Here is a 23,560-nt window from a genome sequence, read left to right as displayed (position 1 = left end):
ATTCTTCATCCAACTTTTCATATCCTAGAATCATAGAATGCTAAGGGGTTGGAGTGGACCTTAAAGACCATGTAGTCCTAACCCCTGCCATGGACAGGGACACCTCCCTCTGGATCAGGCTGCTCAAGGCCTTATCCAACCTGGCTTTGAACACTCCAGGGCTGGGGCATCCAACCCTGTTGGCTATCTTGCCTTAAGAAGGCTTTGCTGGAAAAGTAATCCACTAGGAGGATAGGGCCTGCTGTTGGGAAACTGAGATGCATAAATCTGAACCTGTAACTGAAAGAAGACTGTTCTCACAATAATAATAATGATGATGAAATATGTTCTGACTAATCACACCCCAGAATATACCCCTGAGACACTTACTGGTCATTTCTGTGGTGGGTTGTGCTTCAGCATAAGAATGTCAGCTTTATGGGCCATACTGACTGTGGAATAGAAAGCCATAGAATCTCTGAAGTTGGAAAAGACCTTTGAAATCATTGAGCCCAACCTAAACCTCTCACTGCCAAGTCCACCACTGAACCGTGTCCCCAAGTGCCACATCTACATGTTGTTTAAACACCTCCAGAGATGGTGACTCAACCACTTCCCTGGGCAGCCTGTTCCAGTGCTTGGCAACACTTTCTGTGAAGAAATCTTTCCTAATACCCAAACTTAGATGGTAGGTGAAAGGCAAAGCAGCATTGCTAAAGTCTCCCCTGACAACATGAAACCAACAGAATTCTTCTTTTCCCGAGTCATGCAGGCTTGGTGTGTGTAGCTGGAGGCAGCTGCTGCTCTGTCACAAAATGTGGCTGTCAGCAGGAGGTAGCAAAAAGCCAGCACGACCCAGGGGTCTGCAACTGCCACAGTCCCGTGGCACTGGAGTCCAAGTGCCACTTGATTGAATTATCAGAGATGCATGAGGCTTCAGTTTTAACTTTGCATAGGCTGAGGGGTTACTGAGGAAAAGTGGACCCATTCTCCGATCTGCTATTCTGATGCCACAGATCACTGTTAAAAGAAGGCACCAAGCTTTTCTTTGTACTGCATTGGAAGTGACACATTGCAAGGGGAGAGAAAGCTCTATTTAAAATTACATAATCGGAGATGAAGTGCAATTGAGAAGAAAGATCAAAGATAGGAAGTAGGGACAGGAATAAAGAGACGAGGTACAGTGTGTCTGTGCAGACAGTTTAATTTCATGTTAATGAACCTCTGCTTAGGAAGGGAAGGGGGGCTCTCTGTACCAGGAGAGAAAAACAGCCTTCTGCCACCACACTGAGACTCCCTTTGAACGTGGCCTCCCACCAGAATGAAGGACTGCACTCTGCTTCACATTTCACAGAATTAGAAAAGACCAAGCTATTTTCTGACTGCCTGCATCCTGCTTATGTAACTTGCAGATGACGGCTGTGCAACCTCTGGCTGAGCCCTGGAAAATTTCCTTGTCGGTGACTCAGGTGCTTGGCAAACGGTCTGGCGCAGTGGGCTTGGAGATGAGATTGCAGTCAGAGGCACTACCTGGCTACCAGAGCCCAAATCAAGGTCTCTTTGTGGAACTTCTTCCTCCTAGAAACTTGCTGATCATCCTAGACTTGTCACTGCCAAGTGTCCCTGTTGTGCTGTGTTAGTGCAAAGCATCCTCCTTGATTGCTCTGAAGCAAGAGAAAACCACAGCCCTGTTATCCAGAGATGTGGGTCAGCAAGGAAGGAGGAGAAGAGCTAGGCAAGAACAAGTCCTTGGCCTTCGCATTTATTTTATCCATAGAAATTCCATCAGAGTGTAGGGAGAGTGTTTAGTGCAGTGGGGCTGCAAAAGTGGGATTTCATGAGGAAGCACAGAGTCCCCCTTTGCAGTCCTTATTCTGAAACTCCATACAGTCACCAGAACAGTGTTGGTTTGAAGGCTGTGAATCTGGCTGAAAGCTGGAGGTCAGGAATGCACATTGTGCTGGAGTAAAGTCGAGAACTATTAAAAGTAAGGATTAGACCCAGAGATGAGGAAAAAAACTGAAACAGATGCAGAACTGTTTCAGCTGCAAACCAGACTTCCTTGTGGGTCAGCTGTCATCTCCAGGAGCAGCAGATCCCAATTTCCACCTCTTTGGAACTGTAACTGAGAGGAGCCAGGAGATCTGTACCACCAAGTAGGTCCAGTCACTGCAGTGTCAAGGCTGGGACAACTGTGAGGTCCCCAAATCAGCCCATCTTACATCAACCTGTGCAGGAAGGCCCTGTGGCAGCCCAGCCGTGTTCAGGGCAGCACTTGGTTTGCTCATGTAGAGAGATTGTTTGCCAGACTGCAGTGGGAGGGGGACAGAAAAAGACTTTGCCACAGGGATGACCGGTGACTAATGAGTTTCATTGATCCTCTGCTTGCAGGAGAGAGCAATCCATCATCTGCAGCTCCTGCGGGCTGTTCTGCTGAAGGCTCTGAGGAAGCAAACGTGAGCTGTTACCTAAAAGCAGGGCTGTGTGAGCCCTCTGAACCTAATGATGCTGTGCTCTCATGGATCTATGAGCGTGATGGTGCAGAAGATCCCAGCATCAGGGACTCTCTGGATGGCTTCTACAAAATGTATTGCAGAAAGCAGCCAGAGAGAAAGGATCCGACCTACGAGGCTGCCTCACGGTGTCTGTCACAGAAGATTTCAGAGCTGGAGCAAAAGGACGGAACAAAATATGTGTCGCGTTGCCTGCAAATGGCACAGTTGGTCTTGAACAGAGATGGATGTAAGATCTTTCCAAACCACCCCACTTCTGCTTGCTTTTCAAAGCCAGCTGAAGGAGAAGTCTCGTTGGAAAACAGGAGGAGGACACCTGGACTCTCAGATGATGTCCTGCAGTTCCTCTTGAAACAAACACAGGTAGAACGTAGCCCTGATGTGTCACACGAGAAGTGAGCAAGACACTGCTTTATTTCTGTCATGGAAGCTTTGCTTTCACTCCAGAAAGAGGTGACTTTCTTAGACAGACATTGTTCTCCAAGCACCATCTTCAGCACCAGATGCTCCATGGAGGGATTCACCCACACCAGACCTTGCACCTTGCTCTCTGAAGGGCAGAACTGCATAAGGAGCATCTGTGTAACTGCTTGGGATGTGTTGACTAATTGGGAGGGGTCATGCAGTGTTTGTTGCTGGGACATCAAACATGATAATTTATACCTACCAGGCTTTAAAATTGGCCTCCATCCTTACCCCAGGTTAACAGTGGTCCAGCCCAAATTCAGCCACTGGGTGGGCATTGCTGTCCAATGCTGTTGGCTAGAAGAGAATGCTTGAATGACTTTGGCACGGTGTGCTCCAGCCCTGCAGAGGGAAAGTTAAGATTTTGTTCTGAATATTTGTCTCCACGGGGTGCCTGTTAGCTCTGTGTTTTTATCTACAGGCATATAACCCCACAGTTCATGACTGCAATGCCAGGTGAGTTTTTCTGACAGAAAAAGTGTGTGTGTGCATGAGAAAGAGAAAATACAGCTCTGAGTATGCTCTCTGACAGTGCTTCTGTCCTATTTACCTCCTCACCATTACTCCCCCAACAACCTTCAGTTCCTTTCTGACTTTCATGGTGGTGCTAATGAGATCCCTGGGGGAAAGTTTCCTTTAAAATGAAATGGATCTCTCTGAGCCCAAAGAGGCTGATGTCAGTCAGCAACTGAGCAATGAACCCGCACAGACACTCAAGGTTTCTCTCTGAGAAGCCTCCCAGCTCGGTGGCTTCTTTGTTGCTTTACTGCCTCTGCCAGGCAGATAAATGTCTTCGTGCACATTTTCCGCCCACTGGCGTGTGGTCTGAAAGAGCAGTTTGCTGTAGTGGTGTTGTTTGCTGACTGGGGAGGCCATTCTCCAGCGTGGGTGTGAGCAGGGAAGCACAGAGTGCCCAAGGAAGGGAAGTGTTTAAGACGATAGCAGATGGGCAAACAAGAAAGAAAGGGTGGTTGGGGTCTCAAAGGTCAACATCAGTGTGGTTGCTCCAGTACAGCCACAGTGCTCACATCAGTTTTGGTATTTGATGTCCACTGTTTGCCAGCCCAGCTGCAAATCTCTCATCCACTCCCTGTCCACACTGGCTAGATCTCAGAGTGGGTGTTTGTGTTCCTGCCTGTCACATTCCCTACTGCAGTCCCACATGGGGCTGCTATTCCTGCCTTGCTGCCCCTGGCAGATTGGCACAGCTGCTGTGCTCTGCAGGTGTTTCCAGCAAAGGCAATGGAAATTTGGCTGCTGCCTTCAGTCAGAGCAGGAGGGGGCACAGCTGGCTGCAAGTTATTGCCAAAGTCTTAGGACTTGGTTTAATTTCTCTTTGCAAATAGATTTATATTGGAAGTGCCTGGTTTAGTTTCCTGTCCTTGAGTCATCATGGAACCAATACATGCAGCTTTGTGGTGGTCTTGCTCTGTGTGTTGCTTGCTTGCTTTTATGGCAAAGGTGTTGTACGTGTGCTGGAGGGCACACAGAATATTGGAGCAGACCTTCAGCTGCTCTCCTAGCATTACTCAAGTTAATGGTGCTGAGGGGGAGAAAAAGAGGTGAGGATGTAGCATCATTTCTGTAGTAGCAAACAAACCCACAGGTGCTTGTGTATCAAAATCCAGATGAAAGCATCCTGCTGGTAAAAGCTGTAGAGAATGGTAATATCAGCTAGTTTAGCTACAGATACAGCTGGAAAAAGCAAGCATGCTCCTGAGTGTGCTGTCAGTAATTACAGTAACATCACTGGCCCCTCTGCCAGCTCACACTGCATAACCCCCACGGATCTGTCACAGCCGCAAGGGCACTGGTGTTGACAGATGTAGGGAGATACTGCTAAGGATGTACAGGGAAGAAGGAAGGTCTTCATTGTGAATCAGATGTTGTGGCTTTTAATCTTTGCCAGTGTTTATGCTGTTCCACACAGTTAAATTAGCTGCTGTGCAAAACCTCTTAACTGCCATTTTAAGGGAAGTAAACTCCCATGAAGAGAGAGATGGAAAAATCAGAGATCTGCATCTGAATCCCTTTAGCTGCTGTATTTGGTTTGTTGATGAATTGGTCAGTGCTTTAGGTTAGCTTGAAAACCATCTGGTCTCCTATTCAAACTTTAAAAAAATAGTTTAATTAAAAAAAAAGCCAAAGACATTCAATTTCCACAAAGAAAACTTGCAGAAAAATAGGAAGTTCCTGCTCTTCAAGAGAGACCTGCTGCTATTGATGTTTGAGACATCCCTACTGGGTTTTGATGGAAGAGAAAAGAAGCTCAGAATGACAAAATAGAGAAAAGGTGACTGCTGGAAGAGCATGAAGAGAGATACTGGCAGAGGAGAGCATGAAACTGTTCAATTTTAAGGACCAACGTAGGCAGAACTGACTGGATGCAGCTGAAAAATTTGGATTATGACTCATATCTACAAATCTTGTCTGGCATCTTGCAGAGGGCATGGTAATCTCTGTGCTGCTGAAACAGGCAGTCTTTTGAGAAGTTTGCACCCCTCAGAGTCAGGAGTGCTGCAGCTCTGTGCACTGCTCACTTCCAGTGGATCATGGATATGACTATCCATGGCTTCCTCAAGGTAAAAAGACAGTTTTTGCATGGCGAGTACCAAGAGTGGTATGAAGCCTTCACAGAAATGTCCCATGTTCTGTCTATTTTCCCCCAGCCTGTGCACTAATCTGAGAAACTGAGTTTATTCCTGAGAGGTGAAGTGCCTTCCTCTCTCCCTGGCTTGCACTTCACATAGTTTTGACACTTGTGTGGTTTCAGCTCACCCTATCTCCCCAGCTTGTTGGCCTCCCCAGCACTGGTGGTTCTCACCTCTGCTGGCAAAGCCAGCTGCTGTCACCTCTCTTCATCCCCCTGTGTGTGGAAGCTGCTTTAGCAAAGCCATTTTGGGGCTTATACTGCAGAACAAATCTAAGGGGGTTTTTCCCTTCTGTTTGTTCAAGGCTCACAGCTGAGGAGCAGCTCTCTGAGCCCAACTTAGAGCAACTCCTGAAAACCTACACCAACTTTCAGGGTGCTGGGTATACAAGATCCTCAGGCAAAGTGTGTAAGTGAAGTAAAAGATGGGGAATCAGTCTCCTAAGGTAGGACAAGCAAGGCCAAAATTGATCCCCCATTGCCAAGTAGGAGGAACACAGGACATGGTGAGGACTTGCCTTGGCCCAGGGGTTTCCCTGCTGTACATCCCAGATCCAAATCCCGCCCAAGGTCTGTTAGAGGTGTGTGTGCTTTGGGTTGGGTGTTTGGCACCTGAGCTGGACCAGCATCCCCAGTGTGTCAGAGGGGTGAGGGTGCTGCTGCAGGCACTGAGCCCCTGCCCGTGCACTCCAGCCACTGGAGTGGCCTCAGGGCTCAGCCTAAGACCAGGTCTGGGAGGCTGAGAGTGCTGCCTCTACTCCCTTCCATAAATGCCTGATCCAAGCTCTTTTGTCATCCTTGCTGAATCCTGCTGCTGTTAAGTCATTCCCTGGCTGGGAGCTGCTCCAGGACGTTTGGTATCAATGGCCTCTCTGCTGCTTATTCCAACAGCATTTTTATTTTCCCTCCCACACAGCTGCTGGTGGGAGGTGCTGATTCATGCCAGCGACCTACCCAGTCCTGGAGCCCAAAGGCAGCCAGGGAGAGCTGAGCTCCTGCCACAGGTGCTGAAGCAAGCCCTGAGCTGGCCTCAGTGAAGTGAATGGAGCCAGGGCTGTTTAGACCATGGGGGATTTTTCCCCAGGAGTTTAAGGTGCTTTGGTATGCCTGGATGTATCAGGACATACGTTGTTAAAACTGCTATACGAGAGGCAGTGTACATCCTGTGTAAATGTGGCTATTTCATTACTGAGCATTGGTGATTTTGTGTGGGGCATGTGTTTTCCCACAACACAGGAGTTCATTTTAAAAATACCCTGTTCTGTAGGCTTTCCCTAATGACTATTTTCCCACACACATTGATTAGGCAACAGCATATGCCAGCATTTCTTCCTTAAAAGTAAAATCTGGCACATAGTACACAGAGCATGAAGTAATAAGATGTGATTAAAGCAATAGGTGGAGCTAACCAAAGCCAGAAAACTTGTGGCTGAAAGGTCAAACCTTTTTTAAAATTGCCTTTGCAATGGCCTGTTTGTTTGCAGATGCTGGTACTTGGGAGGGAAATTCTTGTAATGAAAGAACAACTGTCCTAGAAAATTTCACCCTCAGTACAAGCCAAACAAACTTTCACTTGCATTGGAAGGTAGGTTCTCGTAATGGGAAATGTCAGTCAGCCTTGGGGCAGGTGTCACTTTGCAATGTTACCTGCATTGCTGTGAGAGATGAGCCAGGAATGGTGCTAAAATCAGCACCTCCCGGCCAGAGAAGCAGGGTGATTCTGTAATTAAGGATACTGAGGTGGGGGTGCTGTGCCCTGCAACACATTTTCAGTGTGACTTCCACCAATTAGTTTTTTCTAAGTTGCCAGCAGCTTGTTTTGAGTATCTGAGAGCTTCAGAGAAAGAGTGAAAGGGCAGGGCATTTACACCCGCGTCTCTATCAGCAATTCCCCTCAAAACCCTGCGATTAGAAACTCAAACAATAATAGAGATGTTGCATCTGTGGTCCAGGCCCCCCTGTTTAAGAAGCAATTCAGCACGTGTTCTGTGAGGCCAGCTTGGTTTTGGTCCTTGTTTTTTCATCTTCCCCGGGTCTGACTGGTCCCTGGGACAAGTTGAGCGCCACGTGATAAACGTGTGAGGGCAGGCAAGTGCCGGGTTCTGTCTCTGGGAGTGTTAATGCTGCTTGTCTGGTGCTCAAGAATAGCCTGGTTGCACAAGAATTAGTAGGGAAAAGAAAAGTTCTTCTGGCATGAGGCGACAGACTGCTGTTTTGAGGGCTGGGGGAGTCTTTCCGAAGGCAGCCGTGAATTAGGCCGAAAATGCAATGGTCGAAAATGCAATGGACAAGCATCAGAGTGATTCCTGTGCCACTCCCTCCTGTTCCCATTCCCATGGGGTGCTTCTGCAGCTGATTTTTCCCCAGAAAAATCAGGCTCAGTATGCCTCGCCTGAGTGCTGGCAAAGCCATCCACTGTGGCTTGCTCTTTCTTATATCCAGGGTAGCAGAGTCTCTTTCAGAGCCTCTTTTCCTGTTTGGATCACCTTCCCACCATCAGGATTACTAGACAAAATTTACACAGATGGAGCATCTTCCTGCTGTTTTCATTTCCCGAGGCTGCCTTTAAGCTTAAGCCTTTTAAGGTTTTTGATAAGCACACAGCATTTCACAAAAAGGGCCTAAAAGTCTTAAAATCAGGGTATGCAAAAGGAAAAGGATATTCTAGAGGGAAAAGATGCTAGCAAAATATCCCCCTGCATTTTGTAGGTTTTGCTCTATCTTTCTTAGGCTTTTTTTGAAATTGGGTTTTGTTCTTTGTGCCAGTGGCGATTCAAAAAAAGGTGATGGAAAATTTCTTGGGTGATTCCTTTTGCTGTGTGAATACTGCTGTCATAAAATAGATCTCTCAACACTGTGTTTTCAGTCTGCAATTATGTGCAAGGGCATAATTGGATTTTTTTTTCAGTACATACATTGTTCAGTAATAAAAACTTTATTCTGCAATCATTACAGTCTGTTGCAGAAATCTATATGTTTTTATGCTGCAAAATGGAAATTTGCCTCTGAAATTTCCATGACACTATCAACCATAGAACAGTATTGTTCTTACCAAACAGAACCCTTGCTGAGAGCCAAAGTGCTATAAATATTTAAAGAAATTAATTACTAAATAAGCCAGAGTAGTGCCCCAGTCTTTAAATATTAAATGGAACATGCACAGTTGACAAAAAGGAGGCAGAAACACTGAATGGGGAAATTTAATGGCCTAAATGTAATTATTTGCAGTGCAAAGGCGACTAATAAAGTAATTTTTGCTTAATGACAAGCAGTACTCAAAATACGAGGGCTTAAGTGTCCAGATTTTGCTTGCTGAAAGAAATTTCTATCCTGTTTTTTATTCTCCTACAGAGGCCCCAAAGTTCCCCAGGGAGGTTAGTTAACCAGTGTGAGTAAAAAAAGGGCAGGGGGCATTGGCAGGGGTTGTTTGATGAAGGGTTTTCTTTGGGGCAGCACCTGGGTGTGCAGCTCAGCCGTGCCCAGCCTGCAGGGGGAGATGCTCCAGCAATCTCCAGCTGCCCTCTGGGCATCAGGTGCCTGGGAACTCCAGTCCTGCAGTGATGGTAATGCTCCAAAAGCCAGCCCAGAGAGGTGTGGTGGCAGCTTTTGGGCACTGTTCATTGTCCAGGACTCCTGGTCTGGTCAGGGGGCTGTTGGGTGCTCTTACTTCCCCCCGGTAGAGGAGGAGGCGCCCAGGGCTGTGGAGGTTGCTTGTGTTGTCAGCAAGGCAATTTGGTGACAGCTGAGGCTGGGAGAAGGTTTAGTCATAGCCCAATGTAAAGCCATGAGTAATCGTGTCAGGGCTGCTTGTGCCCCTGCTCAGATCCAAAAGCTGCATTTTAGCTTGATGGCCAGTTCCTCTGGAGTGGTCAGTTTTGACTTGGAGTCCATCAGATCATTTCCAGACGGACAATCAGGTGAGAAGTGGCAGCTCAGAATAAATGAAGTCTTGTGACTAAAAATGCCAGTGGTGCTCACATTATTAGGCAAATTCCAACTTTCTCTTCTAGGAGGAGATGTGCCTGTTGTATCATTTTTCCCATGGAGACATTTACCAGTGGAATTGCGGGAGCTAACTCCTGCCTGGAGCAAGCAATGCCAGCGAGTTGCTTCTAGGGAAGGACCTAGGAAGTGGCACTTCATGCTGACTGCAGAATGGAAAAATTGCCCCTAGGCTCCAAAGTATGCTATTTATTTATCTATTTATTATTTTAAATAGATATTTATTTTTGTATTGCAGCATAATACAGTTTTCTGCCATCTGGGCTAACAAACTGAGAGAAGGATGACTGGGGAGGAAGAGAGGTATGTGTGAGCAGTATATGGGAAAATGTTCTGTGGAAAACCTGGGATGTTGGATAAATGGTTGTGTTTATATTTGGTCTTCCCTTTCTCACCTCTATTTTGGGTTTGGGTTTGGTGGTTTCTTTTCATTCCTTCTGCAGCCTGTGAGTGTATCCAGAACCCCTCAGGATTTCTATCAGGTAGCACAGGGCTTTTTCCAGAAGACCACAGCAGGGTCTCTGCTGTATTTTTCATACCACTTAATAGTTATGACATCCCTTGTAGGCTTATTTTAAACCTCTTTTCAGTTAGGCCATACAAAATTTGACCTCGTTTCTGTGGAGTAAGTACATCACTGAAAAACAGGAGCTGGAAGGATCCTGCATGGAAGAGGGTTACAAGTGAAGAAAATTTGGTTTTTTGAGAAGACTAAGAAAGACAATTCAGGAAGAGTTGGACTGAACTTTTAAGGTTCTCAAGCAAGAATACCCTGTAAATTCTTTGGACTTTTTTTATGAAGAAAGTCTTTTGACACTGAAGACTGGAAGTCGGTTTCTAGCAGCTGTTTTTGCACTGCCTAAGTGCATGTGGCATGAATAAAACCCCACAGTGTGAGGTGCTATATAAATACAGAAAAGAAAAAAAAGATATTTTGCCATGCTACAGAAATCAACCATCTGTACCACACAGGGTCTTTCAGCTGCAGCTCAGTTTGCTGGGCACTGGTGCCATGCGCGAAGGCCACAGGTGGTGACAGTCATGTTTCACTTTTGCGGAAGAAGGACCAAAAAATGTATCAGCTGTAAAGCTCCATCATCCCTTATGTTGCAATGAACACTGCATATGGCAAGGTTTCTGAAAGGATTTTGGTTCTGTTAGGGGAACTGGATAGATAGTGACCTTTAGGTGCAATTGTCTTTCTCCAGACCCATCCTCTTAGTATCTTCTGAATAAAAGAGATGAGTTTGTTCATGAAACAGGCTGCAGTATTTTAATGCCATGAAAACTAATTGGCATGTAAGAATGAAGATAATCCCCACTAGCACACCTAATTAGAAGAGCAATCCTCATTTTCCTCATGCAGTCTCCTCTCAATTTAGAAGGAGCTCAGGCACAGAAATTTGCTTGTCATCCTTTGAAGTTCCAGCTTCTAGCATGAGCCAAATGTGTAATTTTTAAAGCATTTGTATTTGAGAGAATCCCACAGGATAAATACTGTTTATTCATAGAGCAGTAGATTGTCACAACATTGTGAGGCGTGGATGTCACTGCAGTCAGAGTACTGACACATCTGAGAAAGGAGGTTGGGGTATGCCACTCACAGCTGATCAAATGAAATGTGCCTTTGCCTGCAGTAATCCTGATTTAGTGCAGTCACAGCTCTCTCCTGATCGGCAGAGAAACTCACCCCAGCTGATACCTGGCTGTAAAAGTCCATGTGGAAGTGACACTGCTTTGAAAATGGGAGATGACTTAATTAACTGTGGGCAAGATGCTTGGATGCACTGGTTTTCCAGTGCTGACAGAAGAGTCTGTGGGATCCTGTTTTGGAGTCCTACCCTGAAGACAGAGTTGGATATACTCCAACCAGTTCTGTCCCTACTCCTGTCAGAGGCCTCCTACAACATCTGCAAATCTTTGTAACCTCAAACCTGATCAAATCTGAAGGTGTGAAGGTGCTCCCATGCAGACCCTGATGTAACTGATGGCAAAACATGCTATTTATGTGCCTGCAGAAGCAGAGAGCACATAAAAGGCAAATGTTTCACTTAAAATTCCTTCTCAGGAGCAGCTGAAGAGGTTGATGATGTGGTCTTCAGGGCAGCCAGGACTTGGGTGAAGGGAAGGAGAAATCTTGACTTCATGTTTCAGAAGGCTGGTTTATTATATTATGATATATATTATATTAAAAAGACCACACTAAAACTACACTACAAGAACACAGAGAAAGATGCATCAGAAGGAGAGACAGGAATAGAAAGGAATGAATAACAATGGCCTGTGACTCCCAGAGAGTCCGAGAGCTGCTGCCTACTTGGTGGGTCACTAAGTAGAAACATCCCACATCGACCAATCAAGGAAGCACCTGCTGCATTCCACAGTAGCAGATAACAATTGTTTTTATTTGTTCCTGAGGCCTTCTCAGGAGAAGAAAATCCTAGCAAAAGTATTTTTATAAAAATATCATAACTACAGGTTGAGGCCAGGCTGAATCCTCACACAGACAGGGGACGATATGGGGGCTTGGAGCCAGGGAAATTTGTCAGTTGTCAATTGTTGTCAAAAGTTGTCAGTATTTTTTGAAACTGGCTCTTGACTTCCCAAAGCCAAGACTGGAGATTCCCAAAGAAGCACCTGCCTGTGGAGATGGGGCTGGCATAGGCAGTACAGAACAGCTTGCAGGAGGGAGACTGGGTGACGTTGCAGGTGGTTTGTCTTCAGTGGTGGCCAGGTGACTGAGTTGTGTTACTTTGCAGAAATTGTAAACTGAATGCAAGGTGAACAAGGTGTCTGGCTTGGCCTCGTGGTGTCTCCTCTAGTCTGTCTCCTGAAACAGGCTTCAAATGGAGCTGGAATTCCTGCTTCCTGCTGCTGAGTTGGATTGGAGTGCTGTGCTTGTGTCCTGTTTTCTGTCTTTAAAAGCTGTGTGGCTGTAGCAGCCTGCCATTGTTAATGGACAATAGAATGGCGCACGGAATGATAACAGAGGGAACTGCCAACTTGGTGTATAGATCCATTGTCCTCCGGGAACACTGGCAGTTAGAGGGCCATCTGCTTGGCTCTGAAGACAAACAAAAAAGAAAACTGTAAATACACTTAAAATTGGAGATGGCCCTCTGAGGTTAATGAAAACCAAAAGGAGTTCTGGTCTTTGCCTGGCTCTGAAGGGAACCGGGTGGAACATTCAGACTTCCTCGTTTTAACTTGTCATTGAAGCTTTTTATTCCACTACGGACTAATTGGGGCAGCAGGGGCTGTTAAAGGAAACTATGTAAAACTTGATCTCTGTATGCTTCCTCTGGCTCCCCAGAGCATCATCACAGTAAGTAAGAGGTTTGCCTGTGGAGAGGGATGCTGAGAGCAGTGATTTCCCTGGTAGAACTCTTGGGGAATACTGCGTGTCATTCCCTCTCCAGGTGCCAAAAGTACTGCGATTACTTCCCACTCGTTGTCGGGGTCTGGGTGTACTGGATAGGAGGTGGGGGCAGGCTGTGAGAGGAGGGAGCAGTGAGGGGAGGGGAAGGGACAAAAACCTCGCAGGAGGAAAAGGCTGCAGCAGCATCTGAGGAGGCTTGATCGGAAAAGGGTGTGGAAGCGCGGCGGTGATTTCTTGTGGAAGCCGTTTCAGAGGGATGGGTTACCTCCCTTCGGCGGAGGCTCGGCATCCTCTGACGGTGGGAAAGACCTAAGGATGCTACCGCATCCTCTGAGCTGGAGAAAGAGGCAGGGAAGCCCCTCTTTCCCCCTTTTCTGAGGCACGGCGGGGCGGGGGGGATGTACAGGGTCTTGGAAGTATTAGTCGGGCACGGGAAGGGCGGCTGCGGTAGCTGCCAAGGAAGGGGAAAACGAGCTCGGCTTGCCCAGCCGGTGAGAAAGTTGCCCTGCTCTGGAGGGGAGGGGGCGGCCGGGGCCGGGGCGCGTCCCGGGGCCGCGGGGGAAGGAGAGGAGAGGCCGGGGGGCGGCGGCGGCACCGCCCCCGGGGGCTCGCAGTGACGCAGCTCCGGCGGGGGCCCCCCCGCCCGCTTCTCCGCCCCCGCTCCCCCTTTTAAAACCGCGCCGGAGCCGCCAAGCGCAGCCCACCGAGCCCAGCCGAGCATGGGGCCGCCGGCGCTGCTCGCCCTTCTGGCGGCCGCCGCCCTGGCAGGTGAGCGGGGCGAGGGCACATCCCGCGCCCCCGGGAGAGCGCTGGGAAAGGCGGGGAACGACCCGGGAGCAGCCCCGGCGGGCGCGGGGAGCGGTGGAGGGATGGACGGGGTCGCCTCTCGGGAAGGGGCGGTGGGGCCGGGACGTGGGGATGGCGCTGGGCGAGAGCTCCCCGGCTGTTCCGCCTTTATTTTTATCCCAGTGCAGCGTCTTAGCACAAAGACTTCTCGGTGCCGCTTCGTTACAGCGGTGCTGCTGGGGTTTTGCCAGCCGCTGCTGGATACTGGGAGGTGATGGCAAAGTAGCGGCTCTGCGGGTTTAACTAAGAGGATATTCAATTTTTTTGCACGCGGCATTAAATACTAAAACCCCGCGGTGAAATGAACCTTAAACACAATAGAATGAGATGGTGGCTTGGCTCTGTAGTGTTTTATGCATACTTACATCATTGGTTGAAAGAGTCAGTGTCATTCTGGGTTGAGTATTTGGCTTTAGGTCTGTCAGAAGTCTCCACACTTTTGGGACTTGTACAGAGACTGTGAGGAAGTTGACTGCCTTCAAGTGCCTTTATTGAAATCAAAGAAGGAGGGTGGAATACGGAGGGGAAGAGACCCCAACACAGAGAAGCTCACCACGCTTATACCATAGGTTCTATGGGGATTTATTACCAAATATTTTTCCTGTTTATGCCATCACACAGATCAGGTACTTCTTTACATCCTTTGTGGCTGTTGTGCTTTCAAATGTTGAACTCGGTTAAACATTAACTTCAAGAACATTCTAGTACTCCTGCAAATCAATATGCCTAAATATCAGTGATCCTGCCTAGGAAGACACTGTGACATTTTGGTGAGGAATGACACTGCACTGAGTCATCTGCACTGATGAACACAAAGCCATGTGGGGATTTCATCAGGGACCCCCACCTGAAGATCTGTTCTAATCTTGGAGATGCAAGCAAAAACCATGTGAATCTGTCCTGCATTTTATCACTTCTCATGATATTCATCAACTCTCAGCACTTAGGCAAAATCAAATAATCTGATCACAGCTGCCTGGGCAGACTTAGTTCAGGAGGGTAAAGCAGAGCTAGGGCTTAGCTTTGCTTGGTGGGGCTGTGGTTTGTTTCTTGCTGTGTTCAGGTGCAAGGTTTCCATGCTGGCACGTGCTCTGGCTTTGCTCTGCTCTGGAACCCTGCCGTGCTCCCGTCTGCTGTGTTCCTGCAAGGCCATGGGTGGGTGCCCTGCTGCCTGAGCCTGCTGTCCCTGTCAGGGTGATGGCCTCACCACCTTCAGGTGGCAGGTGGCCCCAAGGGAGCTCTTGCCAGCTGGCATGGGCTGGCACTGCCAACACCTGGGTAAAGTGGGGCATTGCTGGCTCCCCACTGTCTTCCTGGCTCAGCCCTCACAGAGCAGCTGCCTCAGTATGTTATTTCAGGCTCTGGCATGGATTGGAGGCTCATCCTGTTTCTCCAGACAGGTTATTATGACATTTGTCCAATACCATTTGCTTCTCTTGACATTGTTATGATGCTCCCTCTTTGTTGGTGCTGGCTTTCATTGTTAACCAAGCTCTTGGAAGCTTTTGAAGGACAGCAAAGACAGTGGGTGCAACCTGACTTTGTCTTCCTGTGCCACTGACAGCACTCAGGGGGTGGCCTGAAGTAGGAAAAGATGTCCAGGACTTTGTCTGCTCTGTACTTTATCGCATCACCTGTGTGTCACTCAGAGGAGATGTGCTGTGACTGCATCACTCAAAGGACAAAATCAGATGTTTGCCCTGGAGCCTGTCAGGTTTTCATGGGGGCTGGAGGAGCAGAGGCGCCTCCCCAGAAAGAGCCTGTGAAGGGGCCCATTCCTGTGCTTTCACGCGAGTGGAGCCGGGGAGCAGCTCCTCCTCTAAGAGCAGCATCCCCAACAGCTGAGGGATTGAGAGAATGCCTTTTGAAGAATACCACTTGTTTTGTTGGGAGGGGCTGCTCCTCCCGCCTGCAGCCGCCTGCTGATCATTTGCATACTGGGTTAGTGAAGGAGCTCGGAGCTGCCTCAGCCAACTCTGAACGCCAGGGATGGGGGCAGGGTTGGCTCTGAGCAGCACCATCTCCCCTCACACCCCATCTGGCGCTCTGGGGGAGGGATGCAGTGCTATTTTAGGGGAATCCCTTCTGTGCTCTCCTTGTGTGGGTTCCCTTCTCTGATGGCACTTGTATACGCAGGGAAGGGATGGGGGCTGGAGAAGCACGTCCCTGCATATGTGTTTGTGGGAGAGCACAGAAATATCAGGAGCTATTAGTGTATGATGCTCAGCTATTGCACTCTGAGTCAGTGCTCCAGGGGATGTCTGCTTCCTCTGCCAGCACAGAGAATAAAAAGGTTGTGTTGCTTTAAATAGTGTAAGGCTACATGCTCCTGTCTTCCTTGGGACAATGTTCATTCTCCTGATGTTGAGAGGTAAAACTGACCTCTTTTATCTCCATGATGTGCTGTGTGTTCATCTATTTCAGGAGGTCTTTCACTGACCCAGCCAAAGAGAGGTCATGCTTGTATTTAGGACTCTCCTGACCCATGTAAGGACTTCAGAGCTGCACCTCAAGCTCTGTGTGTGTGTGTGCTGTGATTCTGCACCGTGTGGGAGGCCTGCACAGCCAGGATTCAACAGGCCCTGCTTCCACACACTGCTGTGGGGCTGGCAGAGGTGCTTAACCTCACTCCTGGAAATCTCCAGGTGCATGGGAATTGACACAGTTTATTAATAACACACCGCAGCCAAGCTCATTAACCAGCTGGAGACATTGCAGCAGTGATGGCAAAATCGGGCAGCATGGAGCTTTTATTGGCAGTCGCTTCTTTCCAAAAGCAAATTCCTTGGCCCAGGTACGGTAGAACTGGTGTAAGGAGGTGTGAGTTATCCCACATGTCCTCAGGGCAGAGAGAGAAGGATGGGTTGTACTGCTTCCTTCCAGAGTAGTTTTCCACTGAGATTTGAGGGGGTTTTGCTTATTTCTTGGAATGATAGTGGACCACTCAGTGAATGGAAATATTCCTGTCTCTTCTGGCTCTCTCCATCCTTGCAGGAGCCACCTCCAAGTGAGACAACATTTCTCCAGCAAGATTGGGACAGTAGCTGCTTTAAAGTCTTAAAGAATGGTCTGCTGTTGGCAAGGGGTGCACCTAGAGCTTCTTCAAGAAGCCAAAAGATCCTTGGGGTGCAAACAGGCCTTGCTTGTTGGGTTTGATTTATTTTTTTTAATAGATGCAACTACATAAGGACCTGGTTTGAAGTAAAGTTCCATTTTGGAATTTAAATGTGACTTTCTATGGTATTGCATTTTTTGTGGGTGGGATTATTCTTGGTGTATATTATTTTAGTGCTACAAGTGTTACCATGCCTCTTCTCTCTTGCTATGCCTCAATTTTATGTGCCTTTTCCATCCAAATAAGGAAGGATGTAATGTGAAATGTGCCTGGTTTAGTTGACTGCCAACCCAAAACCCAAGCTGCCTCATCAGACCAATTTGACTGAGGACTCTGTTAGTGATGCTCATGTTAATGAATCTCTAATAATTGATTTTTCTTCCAGGTGCCAGCACAGTTCCAGTGGAAAACCACCGTACTGAAGAAATGGTGAGTGGCTGCTTGTCAAACCAACCTCAGAAAACACCAGTGATGTGTTCTCCATTTCTTTAAACTCTCAGGACAATGCTTCATTTTTTTTTTCCTAAGGGCCAATTTTTTAAAAGCTGATGGCTGGTGTGGAACTCAGAGTGCCTTTAGCTGCCAGGAGAAGCCTGCTTGCACCTCAGTGTGTTTGGTGGAAATGGGAGCTGGTTCTTGTGTCGGTGTGGTACTTGTGAAGCTCTGCATTGTACAGCTGCTTAAAAAGTGATCTGAAATATTGCACAGTACATGCTATTGTACTGACAGCTTTGGGGAGAGATGAAATACATACAGTTACCAACTGTGTAACAGACTCACTGATGTAGTCCTTCCTCTCCTTCTTTGGAAAGAGATCTTACCCTGTGTGATTAAATAAATGCCATCAGCTGCTCCCAGAGCTGAAACCAGAACTCCTGCACTGGTTGTTGCTGTGATCGTTTAGATCATTAGCAAACACCTGGTAATAACCAGAAATAGTTAAAAGACAAATGGCCCTGTAAATGTTTCACTGTCTCCTCCCAGTCATCCCCAAAGATTGTCAGCCTGAGGCTCTTGTACCCCCAGTAAACAGGAGCACTTGTTCTCACCATCAACTTCAGCACCTGAAAATCATTTTATACACAGGACATACTTTGGTAATGCTTAGAATTGGAGCACATTGTGTGACTTTCCTAAATCAATCCATCTTCTCTGCTTCCAGACAACCCAGTTGAATGTTCAGTGCTAAAATCCAGGCAGGACTCGGAGCACACACACGTGAAAAGGTGTGGAGTGTGTCCCTTACCGAGGACATGGAGGTGTTTTAGTGTATTGGCAGTCCAAACTGTCTTTGCAGTATCCTCATTTGAACAGATCCTACAGGATAATCCTCATCCTTTCAATGTGTGTTGTGTCTTTATTTTATAGGGTGTGTTATCACACGTTGTTTGACTTTCCTTTGTACTGAGTAGGCTATTCAATATTTTAAAAGGTACAAAAGAAACCCCTTTGCTCTGCAAACAAAAGGGGAGATAAAAAGACCTGTCTGTTCTCTTCCTGCTGGTATAGGAGTGAGGGGCAGAGCCCAAATGTACAGGATTACTCAAAACTCATTAATAATGGCCTGAACTCTAATCTCCAACAGGCTTTTCTACCAGCTGGGTCAGAAGTAAAAGTTTCCATTTTTGCCATGAGGATTTTCTCTCCTGTTTTGTCTATTCCAGGTAACCCGGTGCATTGTGGAGGTTCTGTCCAATGCTCTGTCTAAGCCAAATGCACCTCCAATTAATCCTGAATGCAAAGAAATCCTGAAGAAGAGTAAGTACAGCATTATCTGAACTTGGGAAAGGAAGTTGGTGCATAGTTTCTCTCTGGTGTTGGAGCTGGTGAACTGTTACTTCAGCCTGTGTGAAGCTGGTGCCTGCAAATTTCAGTGCCAGAATTCTGGCTTCCTTCTGTTCAGTCTGTCTCACTCAGGGAACAAACAGCCTGACCTGGGAATTCTCAGGGATTCTTGCCTGACACTTGTGGCTCCCTCCTTGAACCACCTGGAGAGTCTGAGAAACTCCTGAGAAACTCTTTAGGTAGCCTGAGAAGATGAAGCATAACTATTGCAAAGCATCAGATTTCTTTGATTTTTTTTCAGTTAATTTTTAAAAAAAACTTTTAAAATTTGCTAAAAAGAATCCCTGGTGGTTTTTGGTAGCTCGGAATAGATGGTTGTCTTTTTATTGTGAACAAGCATCTGTGATGGGCCTGGTCTGGCATTCAAAGAAGAGAACACAACTCCAGATCCCATTGATTTTTAATGGGAATGAGAGCTAGCTTGGCTCAGTACTAAAAATGTGATCACAGAAAAAGCCAAAGAAGGAAATTTATTCTGGAAGTTCCAGGGGAACTTGTAAAATGCCTAATTAAGTGGAGTTAATTAGTTAGTTAATCATTTTCCAGACAAGCATACAGAATAGTGGCAAACGAATGATTTTGAAAGCAGAATTAAGAAATCAGTTCTGTCCAAAGTTCCTTGGTACTTTGGGAAGCCAGTCATCTCTTTGAAGTAACACTTCAGTGGAGGGTTGGATTAGTCCATGATGCTGCTTTTGTTATTGTAGGTGATAAAAATGACAGAGAGAGAAGTGAAAATGAACAGCCTGAAGTGAGGCATCCCCAAGACCCAGCAGAGACTGAAAAGCATCCTTCTGGGAGCATGGAAAAAGAACAAAGGCAGGCAGAAGAGGAATCTAAAAAGTACATGGAAGGAGGTGATGAGGAGAAACTTGCTAATGGGCAAGGTAAAAGCAAGGAGGAGGATGCTGGACACCACACACCTGCTCAGGATGAGACACTTCACATGGAAGAAAAAAAGCACTACCAGGAAATTAGGAGAGAGGAGGAGAGGAATTACCACAGTGAAGAGGAAAGCAAAGAGGGCAAGTGCTGTGAGGATGTAGAGGCTGCTGTTCTCACCAAGAAGTCCCACTCTGAGGGCATGAGCATGGATGAGTTCCATGGTGGGAATGATCAGAGCCCCAGGGGCCACTGGCACCTGGAGGAGGGAATGCAGAGCCCTTCCAAACAAATTCGGGGAGGTGAAGAGGGAGAGGAAGAAAGGAGTGAGAAATACCACCACGAGTCTCAGGAGCGTGGTTTCTCCCATCAGCAGGAGCATGAAGAATCTGAGGAGAGTGAAGAAAGAGAGGAGGGAAGGGAACACTTCAAAGCCAAAGGTTATCATGGGAAGCACAGGGCAGGTGACTCCTATGAAGAGAAGAGGGGCCATGGTGGAGAGAGGGGGGAACCAGCAGGGGGATCACACCCAGGGGAGGCCAATCTCTGGGAGCAGTGGAAGCACCGTCAGAAACATCAGGAAGAGTCTGAGGAGAAGGGTGGCTCTCCTGGGAGGCGTGGGCCCGAGGAGCTGCAGGAGGAGAGGCCTGCAGAGCAGGGCAGTGAGGAGCACAGGGACAGCTGGCAGCAGAGCCAGGAGAGCAGGGAAGAGGAAAACAGGAGGCACCACCACAGCGAGGAGAGCAGTGAGAAGTGGCTTGAGGAGAGGAGGCAGCACGATGGGGCCCACCATTCTGGGGGGAGGATGCACCTGGCTGATGAAAACGAGGAGGAGCTGGCCAGGTACCTCAGCGAGGAGAAGCAGCGCCGTGCTGGAGGGAGAGCCCGCTTAGGGAACAGGCAACAGGAAGGGTCCCAGAAGGCTCGAGAGCACAAGGGGCAGGCCAGCAGGCACTACAGCACTGAGGACAGCCTGGAGGAGGAGGAGGAGGTGGAAAAGAAGCATCGCAGCAGTGACCAGGTGGGAAATGAAGAGGAGGAAAGGTTTGCAGAGGGAGAAGAGTACAGAGGCCATCTCCCTGCAGAGAAAGAGAAGAGAACCGCAGCATCCTACAGGCCTTTCTACCCACTGCTGTGGTGGAAAAGCCAGCACTTGGACAAAAGGGACAGTGCAGGGGAGCAGCTTCTGGAGGGCAAGGAGGAAGGCAGGCCTGCCCTGAGTGAGAAGAGCCTTTTCCCTGAATACAATGACTACGAGTGGTGGTCAGAAAAGCAAATCCAGAGTGCTCTGAAGCACAGGCGCACCGAGAAGAGGAATCCTGGTAAAACGAACAGATACGATGTGGAAAGGCAGTACAACAAGATGGATCAACTCGCACAACTTCTGAACTACAAGAAGAAGTCAGCTGAACTCCCAGGGCTGTACAGCTCTGGAGAAGACCTGAAGAAGCGTCACGTGGCTGGGAATGACAGAAGGAGCCGAAGCCAGAGGCCCCTGACAGAAGAGGAGGTAAGTGCACAGCAGTTTCTCTGAAAAGCTGAGGGAAACACACTTCCAAATCCATTCCCAAGGCAGCTGAGAAACTGCACAGAAAAACACAAGATTAAGTTACAGTTTGAGAATAGATCTTCAGTGATTTAAAAATCTGCTTTCTTTGAAAAGTGGAGTTTGAGTTTGCTGAACTACCTCAGGGCACAATCTGTGGGATAAAGACACAGCTCCTGTCTGCTGCAAGGCAGGAAGGGAAAGATTCTATTCCCCTTTGGGCCCTGCCCTCTCCCTCGAGGCTCTACAGACTGACAAAACAAAGGTGCCATTGCAGCAGGAGCAGAGAGGAAACTGACAAGCACCACTCGGGCTGTCGGGTTGTTTAAAATACCGAGCTGAAAAGCGAGTTGTGTGTTTAGAGGAAATCAGCTGCCCATGGACTTCCCAGCCGCAGTAGCAGAGCAGAACCTGCATTGCACCTGGAAGTCCAGTTCCTGTGTGTAGTTCACACGTAGTGAATCCTCTTCTTTTTGTTGGACTTCCTGTTCTGCTCCAGTACCCAGGAAAACTGAGCTTATGGCCATCAGTTAGCTCCCATCAGCCAGATCCTCCTGGTGTGTGTCACTGTGTCTGTGCATTGCACAGAGCTGCGCTGGGAGCAGGAGAGGCTGGACACTGGTTTATACAGGTGTTAATTGGTGTTAACAAGTCATCCTGCTAAAGGCTTGGCTGCATAAAGCTTCTCCTGCTCTCTGTGCCTGTGGAGCTGTGCCCTCACTGCACCCTGTGCTGGCTGTGGGACCCCCCCAGGGCCAGCACCTGCAGCTGTGACACGGCAGGAGGCCACCTAATGGAGGGTAATGATGGTTTAAGTCTACAAAGATGAGGCTGTAATTAGGGCCAGTTCTCACAATAAAAAATTTGATGCTTTCCCCAGCCTATGTTCAGTCCAAAGCAGGGAATTTGACCAATCTCCCGAGTCTTTGCTGCACTGCTGTTTTAACACCCGCTCTGCTCAGGGACTGGGAAGAGGCAGGACAGAATGTGCCTTAGAAATGGCTTTTCCTCTGCTTTCTGTGGAACAAAACATTTCCCAGCATTAACAGTTATGTGTGAAACGCTCTCTGTTTTCACAGGAAAAGCAGCTGGAAAACCTGGCCACCATGGATCTGGAGCTGCAGAACATAGCAGAGAAGATCAACAGCCTCAGGAGAGGCTGAATGTGTTCTGTGGTAAAGTCACTGCCACTGGATTGTTGTTTGCCCTAAACCCAGGAAATTCTATTCACTGTCCACTCTTGTGTAGTGATTTACACAGCTGAAAGTGTCTTTCATTTGCTGTTATGCTCCTGAGACCTGAATGGCATGAATTTTAGTAACATAACCTTTCATGTGGGCAGGTATTTTTAATATGCTTTTGGAGACAATTGTGTTAGTGTTCTTCAGGAATATAGTTGTCTGAGTTTGCAATAATAAAAACCATTGATCTTGGACCAAACCTTCTCCTTGTTCATATGGCTGATGGGGTGATCTCAGAGTGAGCTGCACAGGTGTGTACATTGTGCACAGAACCGTGGTGCTCCACCACTCTTTTAAAAGTTAAAAGGAGCTCATCTGTGCATTTTGTTTGCCCCTTTGCATGAGCGGGAAGAAGGAATTTGAAATCTCAATAGTGATTTATTTCTTGTTTCCTTCCTCATTTTCACTGCATTTTACAAGGATTATGGCACATTTGAAAATTGGGATTCAGTGTTGAGACTGTGTCAGTGTCACTACTGGTGAAATGCAGCCAGTTTGGCCTTGATCCAAATTTAACTCCTCATGTGTTCCGATATTGTTTATCTCTCAGACTGATCTATTATGCAAATATGTTTTTCCCATGTTACTGTTTTTTTATTGTCACAGTATCTCGGATAAGCAGCTGTCTAAAATTAAGAGATGGTGAAATCTACATCCTCTCCTTTTATGGGTTGCTCACATAAGGAGGAGGAGAAAAGAGAGAAATTTCCCAAAAAGTAGAAAAACAACACTGGGAAGTTTACAAAAAGCAGAGGTAGATAAAACCTGAAGATGTCGTGTACCTGTTCTCCCAAGAGGAACCTTAATAAACTGCTGCTTTCCACGAAATACAACCACTGTTTTCAGCTAAGGCTGCCCTAAAAGAGCATTACTCTCCTCAAAATACTGAATTTTACAGCTTTATCAAGTCTCAGCACTTGATCCCAAAGCTCCAGGTTCTGTCCAGTCAGTCCAGACACTGATGAGGGAATTCCAGAATGGGACTCCTGGCCCTCCAAGCCCTCCTGGCCCTATGAGCTCCCTCTGGGGTGTAATGGGGTGCAGCCAGCAGAGTACTGTCCTCCTAAAGCCTATGCTGGACCTTTTTATTTCTAAAA

At 47.5% G+C, this 23,560-nt stretch overlaps 1 protein-coding gene across 1 annotated transcript; it reads left to right on the top strand.

Moving 5' to 3' along the window:
- Nucleotides 1-2,924: 2,924 nt before the first annotated feature.
- On the top strand, nt 2,925-22,662 carry CHGB (chromogranin B). Its single transcript, XM_038132107.1, has 5 exons — nt 2,925-3,413; nt 17,335-17,378; nt 18,614-18,707; nt 19,502-21,186; nt 22,302-22,662. Exons 1-5 carry the CDS (start codon nt 3,398-3,400, stop codon nt 22,383-22,385), a joined length of 1,923 nt encoding a protein of 640 aa, XP_037988035.1. The 5' UTR covers nt 2,925-3,397; the 3' UTR covers nt 22,386-22,662.
- Nucleotides 22,663-23,560: the final 898 nt, after the last annotated feature.

Source organism: Motacilla alba, chromosome 3 (genome assembly GCF_015832195.1).
Source record: "Motacilla alba alba isolate MOTALB_02 chromosome 3, Motacilla_alba_V1.0_pri, whole genome shotgun sequence".
NCBI lineage: Eukaryota > Metazoa > Chordata > Aves > Passeriformes > Motacillidae > Motacilla > Motacilla alba.
Note: the sequence above shows the minus strand (reverse complement) of the source record. Positions and strands in the feature narration are given on the sequence as shown.